This window comes from Capra hircus, chromosome 3 (assembly GCF_001704415.2).
Source record: "Capra hircus breed San Clemente chromosome 3, ASM170441v1, whole genome shotgun sequence".
NCBI classification, from domain to species: Eukaryota; Metazoa; Chordata; class Mammalia; order Artiodactyla; family Bovidae; genus Capra; species Capra hircus.
The window spans coordinates 111,058,421-111,071,115 of record NC_030810.1 but is presented as its reverse complement, the minus strand read 5'-3'; the positions used below and the strand labels follow the sequence as shown (position 1 = coordinate 111,071,115).

The following is a 12,695-nucleotide window of genomic DNA, read 5'->3' as shown; positions in this document are numbered from 1 at the left end:
TCCTGGAGAAGATTCCGTGAGAACTTGAGAAAAACGTGAAATTCATTGTTTTAGGATGAAATGTCCTGTAGATATCAATTAGGTCTAACTGGTCTATTGTATCATTTAAAGTTTGTGTTTCTTTTTTAATTTTCTGTTTAGTTGATCTGTCCATAGGTGTGAGTGGGGTATTGGAGTCTCCCACTATTATTGTGTTATTGTTAATTCCCCGTTTCATACTTGTTAGCATTTGTCTTAGATATTGTGGTGCTCCTATGTTGGGTGCAAAGATATTTATAATTGTTATATCTTCTTGGATTGATCCTTTGATCATTATGTAGTGTCCTTCTTTGTCTCTTTTCACAGCCTTTGTTTTAAAGTCTATTTTATCTGATATGAGTATAGCTACTCCTGCTTTCTTTTGGTCTCTATTTGCATGGAATATCTTTTTCCAGCCCTTCACTTTCAGTCTGTATGTGTCTCTTGTTTTGAGGTGGGTCTCAGTAGACAACATATATAGGGGTCTTGTTTTTCTATCCATTCAGCCAGTCTTTGCCTTTTGGTTGGGGCATTCAACCCATTTACGTTTAAGGTAATTATTGATAAGTAGGAGATCCAACCAGTCCATTATGAAGAAGATCAACCCTGGGATTTCTTTGGAAGGAATGATGCTAAAGCTGAAACTCAAGTACTTTAGCCACCTCATGAGAAGAGTTGACTCATTGGAAAAGACTGTGATGCTGGGTGGGATTGAGGGCAGGAAGAGAAGGGGACAACCGAAGATGAGATGGCTGGACGGCATCACAGACTCGATGGAACTCCAGGAGATGGTGATGGACAGGGAGGCCTGGCGTGCTGCGATTCATGGGGTCACAAAGAGTCAGACACGACTGAGCGACTGAACTGAACTGAACTGATGATCCCGTCGCCATTTACTTTATTATTTTGGGTCCGGGTTTATACACCATTTTTGTGTTTCCTGTCTAGAGAATATGTTTGTTCTTTATGTTTGATCTTTATTGATTTGATTAATATGTATCTTGGGGTGTTTCGCCTTTGGTTTATCCTGTTTGGGACTCTCTGGGTTTCTTGGATTTGGGTGATTATTTCCTTCCCCATTTTAGGGAAGTTTTCAACTATTATCTCCTCAAGGATTTTCTCATGGTCTTTCTTTTTGTCTTCTTCTGCAACTCCCATAATTCGAATGTTGGAGCATTTCATATTGTCCTGGAGGTCTCTGAGATTGTCCTCATTTCTTTTAATATGTTCTTTTTGCCTCTCTGATTCATTTATTTCTATTTTTCTATCTTCTATTTCACTAATCCTATCTTCTGCCTCCGTTATTCTACTATTTGCTGCCTCCAGAGTGTTTCTGATCTCATTTATAGATTATTCATTATATATTGACTCTTTTTTATTTCTTCTGGGTCCTTGTTAAACCTTTCTTGCATCCTCTCAATCCTTGACTCCAGACTATTTATCTGTGATTCCATTTTAATTTCAAGATTTTGGATCATTTTCACTATCATTATTCGGAATTCTTTGTCTGGTAGATTCCTTATCTCTTCCTCTTTTGTTTAGTTTGGTGGGCACTTATCATGTTCCTTTACCTGCTGGGTATTGTCTGTCTCTTTATCTTGGTTATATTGCTGCATTTGGGTGGGCTTTCTGTATTCTGGCAGTTTGTGGAGTTCTCTTTACTGTGGAGTTTCCTCACAGTGGTTGGGGTTGTATCAGTGGCTTGTCAAGGTTTCTTGTTTAGGGAAGCTTGTGTCGGAGTTCTGGTGGCTGGAGCTGGCTTTCTTCTCTCTGTAGTGCAATGAAGTGTCTAGTAATGAGTTATGAGATGTCAGTGGTTTTGCAGCAACTTTGAGCTGCCTGTATATTGAAATTCAGGGGTGTGTTGCTGGAGAATTTGCATGGTATGTCTTGCTCTGGAACTTGTTGGCCCTTGGGTGGTGCTTGGTTTCAGTGTAAGTATGGAGGCGTTTGATGAGCTCCTATTGATTAATGTTCCTTGGAGTCAGGAGTTCTCTGATGTTCTCAGGATTTGGACTTAAGTCTCCTGCTTCTGATTTTCAGTTTTATTTTTACAGTAGCCTCAAGATTTCTCCATCTACATAGCACCAATGATAAAACATCTAGGTTAGAGATGAAAAGATTCTCCACATTAAGGGACACCCAGAGAGGTTCACTGAGTTACATGGAGAAGAGAAGAGGTAGGGGGTAGTTAGAGGTGACTGGAATGAGATGAGGTGGGGTCAGAAGAGGAGTGAGCAAGCTAGCCAGTAATCACTTCCTTTTGTGCACTCCACTGTCTGGACCACTCAGAGATGTTCATGGAATTGTACGGAGAAGAGAAGAGGGAGGACGGAGACAGAGGTGATGAGGAGGATAAAAGAGGGAAATGAAAAAGAGAGACACAGATCCAGTCAGTAATCAGTTCCCTAAGTGTTCTCCACTGTCTGGAACACACAGAAATTCAGAGTTGGGTAGAGAAGAGAAGAGGGAGGGAGGAGACAGAGACAATCTGGTCAAGCAAAAAGAGAGTCCAAAGGAGGAGAAAGTGGTCAAGCCAGTAATCTCACTCTCAAGTAAAAATGGGCACTGAAGATTGGGTTTTTAAAGGTACAAAAATGATAACAAATACCAGAAAGCAAAGATTAAAAGTCTAGAGTAGAGGTTGGATTTTCAAAAATACAATATTAAAGAAAAGAAGAAGAAGAAAGAAAAAAAAAAAGAAAAAAACCCAAAGTCACAAGAATTATTAAAAAGAAAAAAACCACAACAACAACCACACACACACACACACACACACACACACACACACACACACATATATATATATGGCATTTGCTTTAGAAATAGGGTCTTTTTTTTTGAAAAGTAATAGTAGGTTATAAAAATAAAAATTAAAGGAGAAATAGGGAACTTAAAAATTAAAAATGTTAAAAAAAAGAAAAAGAAAAGAAAAAACAAATCAACAACAAAAAAAGAATGATCATAAAAGTAAAGGTATATCTGAGACTTTCTCTGGTGTTGTTGTGGGCAGTGTGGGGTCAGTTCATTTTTGGATAGTTCCTTGGACCAGCTTACATTTCTCAAGATCTATAGGCCCCTTCTTTAGTAGGATTTTAATCTATTGCACCTGTCACTTCCAAGGCGGTTCCCTCTGTTTTAGCTTCTTCTGTTTGCTGGTCTCTTCAGTGTCTCTTTTCCACCCTGACACAAGGGGGGCAGTGGTGGACACTTTTTTTTTTTTTTTTAGGCTCACTTGTTCAGTCAGGCTGTGGGAAGGGAGGGATGCTGCAGACAAATAACACTGACGTGTGCTCCTAGTGTCTCAGCCACTCTGGGCCTGTCCCCGCTCGTGGCGCACTCCGCTCAGGCTCTAGGTCGCTCCACCGGGAACCATCTGAGGCTGGCCCTGGGCTGCATGCACCTCCCCAGTCTCAGCTGCTCAGGCTCAGGCACTCAGGTTGTCCTCAGAGGCGCAGACTCGGTTGGGCCTGCGTTTTGTGCCCTTCCCAGGTCTGAGCAGCTCGGGGGTTTGGCGAGCGCAGTCGCTGTGACTTATCGCCTTTCCCGTCCTGCTGCTCAGTTTTCTGGGTGTACAACTGGCGCCCCTTCTCAGGCGGATGGTGACTGTCCAGAACCCCAAGAAGGCTTAGTTAGCAAAGAAGCTTGACTGCAGTTTGCTAATGTCTCTCTGGGGCTGCGATTGCCCCCTTCTGGCCCTTCATGCTCTGGCTGCCTGTCACCGGAGAGGGATGGTCTGCAGACACCTGTTCTGTTCCGCCCTTTGTTCTGTGTGCGGTCCTGGAGGTGTCTTATGTTAGAGATTTTCTCATGTTAGCTATCCCACAGTTTGGTTTGCTAGCCCAAGTTAATTCGCTCAGGTTACACTTGGGGCATTCTGGCCCAATTCTTATAAAGCACTGCAGGCGCGCCTCCCTGCCCAGTCCCCACTTGCTAGTGGCGGATGCAGGTGTTCGCGCTGCTTTTCCACTGGGGGAATTAACATTGGGCTCGTAATCTGTTGGTTTTAATTATTTATTTTTCCTCCCTGTTATGTTGCCCTCTGTGCTTCCAAAGCTCACCACAGACTCAGCAGTGAGAGTGTTTCCTGGTGTTTGGAAACTTTTCTCTTTAAGACTCCCTTCCAGGGATGGAGCTCCCTCCCTACATCTTTTGTCTCTTTTTTCTACTTTTATATTTTTTCCTACCTGTTTTTGAAGACAATGATCGCTTTTCTGGGTGCCTGATGTCCTCTGCCAGCATTCAGATGTTGTTTTGTGAAGTTTACTCAGCGTTGAAATGTTCTTTTGATGAATTTGAGAGGGAAAAAGTGGTCTCCCCGTCCTGTTCCTCTACCAACTTAGGACCACCCCTGAATATTGAGTTTTAAGCCAGCCTTTTCACTCTCCTATTTCACCTTTATCAAGAGACTCTATAGTTGCACTTTGCTTTTTCCATAAGGGTAGTGTCATCTGCACATTTAGGTTATTGATATTTCTCCTGACAATCTTGGTTACAACTTGTGCTTCATCCAGCCTGGCTTTTTGTATGATGTACTTTGCACAGGAGCTAAATAATCAGGTTGACAATATACAGGCTTGATGTACTGCTTACCCAGTTTTCACGAGTTTGTTTTTCCATGTCCGGTTCTAACTGTTGCTTCTCGACCTGCATACAGGTTTCTCAAACCATCTCTTGAAGATTTTTCAAAAAATTGTGACCCACACAGTCAAAGGCTTTAGCATAGTCAATGAAGCAGAAAGTGAAAGTCGCTCAGCCGTGTCTGACCCTTTGCCACCCCATGAACTGTACAGGCCAAAATACTGGAGAGGGTAGCTTTTCCCTTCTCCGGGTGATCCTCCCAACCCAGGGATAGAACCCAGGTCTCCTGTATTGCAGGTGGATTCTTTACCAGCTGAGCCACAAGGGAAAACCTCGATGATGCAGAAGGAAATTCTCACATCCATACTCCATGTGTATGTAGTTTTAATACTCTTTAGATACTGTGACTGCCACTCAGACTGTATAGGATTGCTCAGTAGCTGTCCTCAGTCAACCATTAGATACCAGCTCACTTGGGCAACTGCCTTGTACTTCAGTGGAAGGTCCTCTGGTGTCCTCAGGCTTGCAGAAATCTTACTTCTGGACCTGAAGTGTGTGTCTTCCTTGATTTTGGAGTAGACCTTAAGGTACTTGTATTTATTTTTATAGGGAATTTAAGGGAATCAGAGGTAAATATTCACCTTTTTATCTCTACCATCTCAGTCTAATTTTCTCCAGTAAAGGCAAGATCTTGTTTACTGATCCTCTTGATTGGAATAATTGAGATTTTGAAATAATTTGTTTCCACTCAGGTTTTCCCTTTGCTACCATGGGTTATTGACAGAGGAGCCTTTATAGTATTAATGTGGAGTAAAGATCAAGCTCTGAGTACCATACTTCCTTGACATCATCTTCATGTCCTAGTGAGTCTGTCAGTACATTTAGTCAAGTATTAGCTAATAAGGAGATACTAATGGTGATGATAAAAATGGTATAGAGAGCATAGGTTCACTTTTCCAGTATCTGACTCCCTGAAATGGGGGCTGGGGTTCTCAGAATCTCCCTTTCTCCTGTGAATCTCCATTCTCAGAGGAGGTCTCTCTGTGAATGTGCACCAGGGTACTGTGGCCACTCACACGGATCCATTTGGCATTCTCTCCAAGACTACCTGCACTGCCTCTGTTACTGCTGCCTCACTGTCAGTGCTATATTTGCTGTATGAGAGAATGAGATAGGTGGACCAACCAAAGGAATACGTTTAGATTAATAGAGACTAGAAGTTCAGCAATTGTTTAGTATTACCTTCTTCTTTAATAGATGTGGAAATACAGGATTGGGAAGGTGAAATAACTCTTCAGCACCACAAGGGAGATTTTCCAAGCTAGTATGTACAAAGGAGATGAAGACCAAAGAATGGAAATGAGGTGGAGTGGGAGTTCAGAGCTGTGGGAGGCACAGTTTTTCTGAGATGTGCAATGTGGGTCAAAGATTTGTCAGTTGGGGAAGAGAGGAAGTCAATTTAGAGTACTGAAAAAAAAATGCTGAAATTAGAGATCAAATACCAGCTCCGAGAGTCAGAAGTTCTACTTCCCAGTGAAATGCTGCTTCTACCACTTCTGTTACTTGGAGTTATCCTCCCAGGTGGTGACAATGAGGATGGTAAGAATAACTCTGGCTGCTCCCAGCACAGAGGCAGGGGTTCTGGATAAAAGCATGCTGCACCTACTACTAAGGGTCTGGGCTCTGCTGTCTCCAGCCCTCTCCCCTATTCTGGAGGCTGGAGATGGAGCCAGAAGCTTCGGGGGCAGGGGACTGCTTCAAGCTCTGTATTGTTCAGACTCTGGGTTCTTTTTCATTCTATCCTGATGCCTCATTTCCCCCTCATTTTTCTTATCTTTCCACCACTACAGTGTTCCAAGGGCCAACCTCCTTCCATCTCAAGCAGATTTCAACCTTTGTCAACAGCACATGGGCTCAAAATCAAGGCTCAGGCTGGTTGGATGACTTGAAGATTCATGGCTGGGAGAGTGACCCAGGCACTGCCATTTTCCTGAAGCCCTGGTCCAAGGGCAACTTTAGTGATGAGGAGATGACTGAGCTGGAGGACAGCTTCCGAGCCTACTTCATTTTCTTCACTCAGGAAGTGCAGGATCGAGTCAATGAGTTCCAGTTGGAATGTGAGTATATTCCTCTGATCTGGAGAGACTCTCATTGACTTTCCTTTCTCTTGTGTCAGGCTACTGCTCCCTCTGATGATGGTCCCTTTCGCCCCTCTTTATCCAACAGCATATACACGCTTGTCCAGAGTAGACTTGAACCCCGACTCCATACCTCCACCCAGTATCTGAGATTCTTCCTGTTTCTTGCTCTCTTCTGTGTAGATGACCACTCTTGTGGTTATCTCTTGTGTGTGTCTATGTAACTTGCTTCTCTAAAACCCCAAGGAAGAACCTCCTTTTCCTACTCTGTGCTTGAGTGAACTTAAGTGTGACTTTCTACTCCTCCAATTGATGTCCTCAAGCATCTGCTGCCTAATCCCTTCTCTGCATGTAACCCTTCCCTCCACCGTGGAATGCTGCACTTCTGACTCCATCACATGTTGCCCCTCTCCCCTCTTGCCCACTCTACATCCTTAAAACTGCCTAACCCCACCGTTGATGATATGCATACCTCTCCCCAGTGCTCTTTCTGAAAAGTCCTGAATACCGCAATTGGTTTTATGTCAATAATTTCACCTCTCAACTTGTCGCCACTAAAATAAAAAGTCCTATGCCTTTTTCTCATCTCTTTCTTTCCTGTTTGCTTTTTAATAACTTGTCTCAGTTTTCCTTCACACAGACCCCTTTGTGATCCAGGTCATAGCAGGCTGTGAGCTGCATTCTGGGGAGGCCATAGAAAGCTCTTTGAGAGGTGCTTTAGGAGGACTGGATGTTTGGAGGATCCAGAATCATTCCTGCATGCCTGCACCAGACAGCGGTAGCAGCGGGCAGAATTTTTGTGCACTCATGACTCAGTATCAAGGCATCTCCGATATCCTTGAGAGACTCCTCTCAGAAACCTGTCCTCGATATCTCCTGGGTGTCCTCGATGCAGGGAAGGCAGAACTGCAGAGGCAAGGTTAGTCTTATGCTCTCTCTAAGATTTTCGTTTTTCTCCTCCCACAACTTTCTTCAAATTCAAAAGTGAAAAGTACCTAAGTAGAGAAATGATTAATCAATAAGTCATTTGGGGCCCATAGGAGTGGAAGAGGCAACTATCCATATTTGTGGGTTTCTGAGTCCCCATGCTCTGGATTAGAGTCATAATCTGACATTCCTACTGCTCCTTTCTACCCCAGTGAAGCCTGAGGCCTGGCTGTCCAGTGGCCCCACTCCTGGGCCTGGCCGCCTACTACTGGTGTGCCATGTCTCAGGATTCTACCCTAAACCTGTGTGGGTGATGTGGATGAGGGGTGAGCAGGAGCAGCCGGGCACTCAGCAAGAAGACGTCATGCCCAATGCTGATTGGACTTGGTATCTCCGAGTAACCCTAAATGTGGCAGCTGGGGAGGCAGCTGGCCTGATTTGCCGAGTGAAGCACAGCAGTCTAGGAGACCAGGACATCATCTTGTACTGGGGTGAGAAGGAACTGGGGCCCAACTGGGAATGGGAGGAAATGGTCCTCAAGAACAGAGAGGGGGACACAGGAAGGGGAGGGGTTTGATGGATGAGAGAAGGATGGAGGGAGGAAGACAGGCATGGCGAGAGGATAGGCGGGGAGGAAAGAGAATCAGGGAGACAGAAAGAGAAAAGTCAGAGGGACAGACTTTGAGGTTTATTTCTAGGACTACATTGCCAGAGGTATGAAAATAGCTGATTTAAGCTATACAATAGATAAAAATGAAGTAGTCTTCACTATTACAGTAATAGTCCCATTGTAGTCTCAGTGGGATTCAGCAAGAAGAAGAGATTAAGGGTGGCTGTGAGAATAAGACCTCTGGGAATCTGAGAAAGGGATCCCCAGAGTTGCCCATGCATCGGAAGCAGTTAATGATGGTGCTGACACTCAGATGGGCGAGAAGGCCTGGAGAACTAGAGAATGGGTTTGAAGTGAGATTCCTTTGTCTTCTCCCAATTGCCAGGACACCCCACATCCATTGGCTTGATACTTGTGGCAGTAATAGTGCCCTCCTTGATCCTTTTCATATGCCTTGCATTATGGTTTTGGAGACGCTGGTGAGTTTTCATTTTTTAATCTTTTTATTTCTGTCCATCCTTTTATTCTTTCCCTCCTTTTTATCTATTAATATTACATCTCTTTAGTCTCAACATTTCTGCTAGAACATTTTTCTTTTGTCCCCAACTCCCATCTGTAGGTAATTTCTTTAAAATTGTAGTAAAATACATCATGGAAAATTGGCTACATTAGCCATTTTTACACATATAGTTAAGTACATTCACATTTATGAAGCCGATACTTAGAATTCTTTTCATCTTGAAAGACTAGAAGTCTATGCCCATTAAACCACTTTCCCAAATCCTTTCTTCCTCAGACCCTGCCAACCACCATTCTACTTTCTGTCTATATGAATCTGTCTACTCTAGGTACCTCATAGAAATGAAATCATTTGTCTTTTTGTGAATGGATTGTTCCACCTAGCATTAAGTCCTCATAATTCATTTATGTGGTGTCATGTATTAGAATTTCTTTCCTTTAAATGTTGTTTTGTTTACCTGTTTATCTCTCAATAGACACTTGGGTGAATTCACATTTTAGCTGTTGTGAATAATGCTGCTATGAACATAGTGTACAAATATCTCTTAAGTTGAGCATGTTTTTTTGCTTGTGTTCTTAACAGGTCACATCGGAATATCTTGTGAGCCCTGACCATGTCTCCTTTTCCATTTGGAATAAGTATCCAGGAACCCTGAAACTCAAGTTGTCAGCCTAGGAGTCAGTCTCATCATATTTCATCAAATAATCATCACATTTGATCAAACATTGTTCCTGTAGGTTGTAAGATAGATCATAATTTATACCCTAGCAGAAACAAAAATGAAAATTGTTATTATGAGACAATATCACTAGCAGGATCCACTCAGAGTTCATAGATGTGATTTGTGAGAAAGAATATACCTTGGAATAAATGAAATGATGTACACAACTTCATCGTGACATGCCTTTGACTTCTTATTTTTTTCTGCTTCTGCTGAAATATCATTATTTCAAATTGAACTAACTATAGTTATGCTGAGGTAATTGTATTTGCAGAGTTGCTGAGCATTTTTAACATGATTTCACTCTCTTTATTTGGATGATTTTCTAACTACGAGGGTCAGCTGAGCAACTTGTTTCTCCAGATAGCCTTCCTTACTGTTAGAGTGGAAGTAACTCTCCCTTGACTGGTACTGTGCAGAGATTCACTTTACTCTGTACCCAGAACACTGCAGTTCCTTTTCTTTTTCTTCTACTTATGAGTTCCTTGAGAGAATGGCTTGTTCTCAGTGGATTCCTGTCGAAAACTTATTTCTGGTGATAGAGTTTTTACTGTTATTGTAAGACTATCATGTTTGTATAGGCTAGGGAAATATAGTATACAGTGGGACAGGTGGACAGTATATAGTATAATGGTGGACAGGTGGATAGTATATAGTTTAGGTGATTATATAGTTGTGTTAAGTCACTTGGAACCAAGATTTTCTGTCTAGAGAAGTTAATGTGAAATAGATGTAATATTAAACTCTGTAATCTTAAACTTGAATTGCAAGTATAATTAAAACATCATAATATTTAGGCTTAAAAAATGTCCTGACCACTTAAAAAGCCACAAAACCAAGACTTAGTGCTCACATTATGACTCTGACATATTTTCACACTAAAGGAACCAAAGCACCATGAAGAAATGGCTGATTTCTAGTTGGGGCAGAAAGATTCTTCAAGACGCTGGAACAACTTTGCCATCAGTTCAGTTCTGTTCAGTTCATTTGCTCAGTCGTGTCCGACTCTTTGTGACCCCATGAACTGCAGCACACCAGGCCTCCCTGTCCATCACCACTGCCAGAGTTCACCCAAACTCATGTCCATCGAGTTGGTGATGCCATTCTGCCATCTCATCCTCTGTCGTCCCCATCTCCTCCTGCCCCCAATCCCTCCCAGCATCAGAGTCTTTTCCAAGGAGTCAACTCTTCGCATGAAGTAGCCAAAGTATTGGAGTTTCAGCTTTAGCACCATTGCTTCCAAAGGACACCCAGGGCTGATCTCCTTTAGAATGGACTGGTTGGATCTCCTTGCAGTCCAAGGGACTCTCAAGAGTCTTCTCCAACACCACAGTTCAAAAGCATCAATTCTTCGGCGCTCAGCTTTCTTTACAGTCCAATTCTCACATCCTTACATGACCACAGGGAAAACCATAGCTTTGACTAGACGGACCTTTTTTGGCAAAGTAATGTCTCTGCTTTTTAATATGCTGTCTAGTTTGGTCATAACTTCCCTTCCAAGGAGGAAGCGTCTTTTAATTTCATGGCTGCAATCACCATCTGCAGTGATTAATTAGGGAAGTGCAAATCAAAACCACAATATAGTATCATCTCACTCCAGTCAGAATGGTCATCATCAAAGTGTCTCTCCCCAGAGGAGGAAATGGGAGTCCATTCCAGTATCATCTCATGACAGTCAGAATCGCTGCCATTAAAAAGTTTAGAAACAACGCTGGGGAGGGTGTGGAGAAAAGGGAGCCCTCTACATTGTTGGTGGGAATGTAAACTGGTATAGTCACTATGGAGAGCAGTGTGGAGATTCCTTAAGAAACTGGAAATAAAACTGCCATGTGACGTAGCAGTCCTACTGCTGAGCATGCATACTGAGGAAACCAGAAATGAAAGAGACACATGTACCCCAGTGTTCACTGCAGAACTGTTTACAGTAGCTAGGATATGGAAGCAACTTAGATGTCTATCAGCGGATGAATGATAAGGAAATTGTGGTACATATACACAATGGAATATTACTCAGTTATAAAAAGGAATGCATTTGATTCAGTTCTAATGAGGTGGATGAAACTGGAGCCTATTATACAGAATGAAATGAATCAGAAAAAGAAATAAAAGTACTGTATATTAATGCATAATATGGAATTTAGAAAGATGATAATGACAATCCTTTATGTAAGGGACCAAAAGAGTCACCAATGTAAAGAACAGACTTTTGGAATCTGTGGGAGAAGGTGAAGATGGTACGATTTGAGAGAATAGCACTGAGAGAATAGCATGTATATTGCTATATGTAAAATAGATGACTGGTGCAAGTTTGGTGCATGAAGCAGGACACTGAAAAGCCAGTGCTCTGGGACAACTCAGAGGGATGGGGTGGTGGGGGGAGGTGGTAAGGGGGTCCAGGATGGGGGGACCCATGTGCCCCCATGGCTGATTCATGTTGGTGTATGGCAAAAACCATTACAATATTGTAAAGTGCTTATCTTCCAATAAAATAAATTATTAATTTAAAAAATGTGAGGCAGGTTTGTAATTACACTGGGAAGAAAATAGAAGTTGAAAAACCTGGCATTTCACGGTTGGGAAGAGTTGGCTGTATTGTCCAAATTAGTAGGCAGACCACAGAAGTGAGTAAGTGAAGCATGACAAACGGGCTCCACTGTGAAAACATGTAAAATTCTGAATTACTGTGGCCCGCCCACCTAAGTTCATCTCCTGATTACTTGATAGAAAAGTAACTTCAACAAGTTGGAAGATGAGATGTTAAAAGTGTGAAGTTGTGTTGAATAGTAAAAGTGTATGTTAGTATTTTATTAATTGGAGTTTAATTTTGTTCTAAATTTCTTTTTTATATAAGTTTATTTATTTTAATTGGAGGTTAATTACTTTACAATATTGAATTGGTTTTGCCATACATCAATATGAATCCGCCACAGGTATACACGTGTTCCCCATCCTGAAATACCCTCGCTCCTCCCTCCCTGTACCCTACCTCTGGGTCGTCCCAGTGCACCAGCCCCAAGCATGCAGTATAATGCATTGAACCTGTAATGGCAATTCATTTCATATACAATGGCATGTATAAGATTCTTTATTTTTTTTAAAGGAAACCCAGGCATGTGACCAGATGGCTATAGTCAGCTTTGTAAATGAGAGAAGATTTAATACATCATTGCATCATCACAC

At 42.3% G+C, this 12,695-nt stretch overlaps 1 protein-coding gene across 2 annotated transcripts; it reads left to right on the top strand.

The window, feature by feature from the left end:
- Positions 6,111-9,675, top strand: LOC102183142 (T-cell surface glycoprotein CD1b-2). 2 transcript variants are annotated; one of them, XM_005701586.3, is made up of 6 exons: positions 6,111-6,198; positions 6,450-6,716; positions 7,378-7,656; positions 7,877-8,155; positions 8,660-8,753; positions 9,377-9,675. In XM_005701586.3, exons 1-6 carry the CDS (start codon positions 6,138-6,140, stop codon positions 9,396-9,398), a joined length of 1,002 nt encoding a protein of 333 aa, XP_005701643.2. In that variant the 5' UTR covers positions 6,111-6,137; the 3' UTR covers positions 9,399-9,675. The 2 variants fall into 2 exon arrangements, with proteins under 2 accessions (XP_005701643.2, XP_017901872.1); XM_018046383.1 differs by having other exon boundaries at positions 7,363-7,656.

Coding starts and splice junctions, on each gene's coding strand:
- LOC102183142 (XM_018046383.1), top strand. CDS start 6,138: ATGCTGCTTCTACCACTTCTGTTACTTGGAGTTATCCTCCCAGGTGGT. Junction 6,199..6,449: donor AGGTGGTGACAATGAGGATG/GTAAGAATAACT, acceptor CCACCACTACAG/TGTTCCAAGGGCCAACCTCC. Junction 7,657..7,876: donor GGCAGAACTGCAGAGGCAAG/GTTAGTCTTATG, acceptor TTTCTACCCCAG/TGAAGCCTGAGGCCTGGCTG.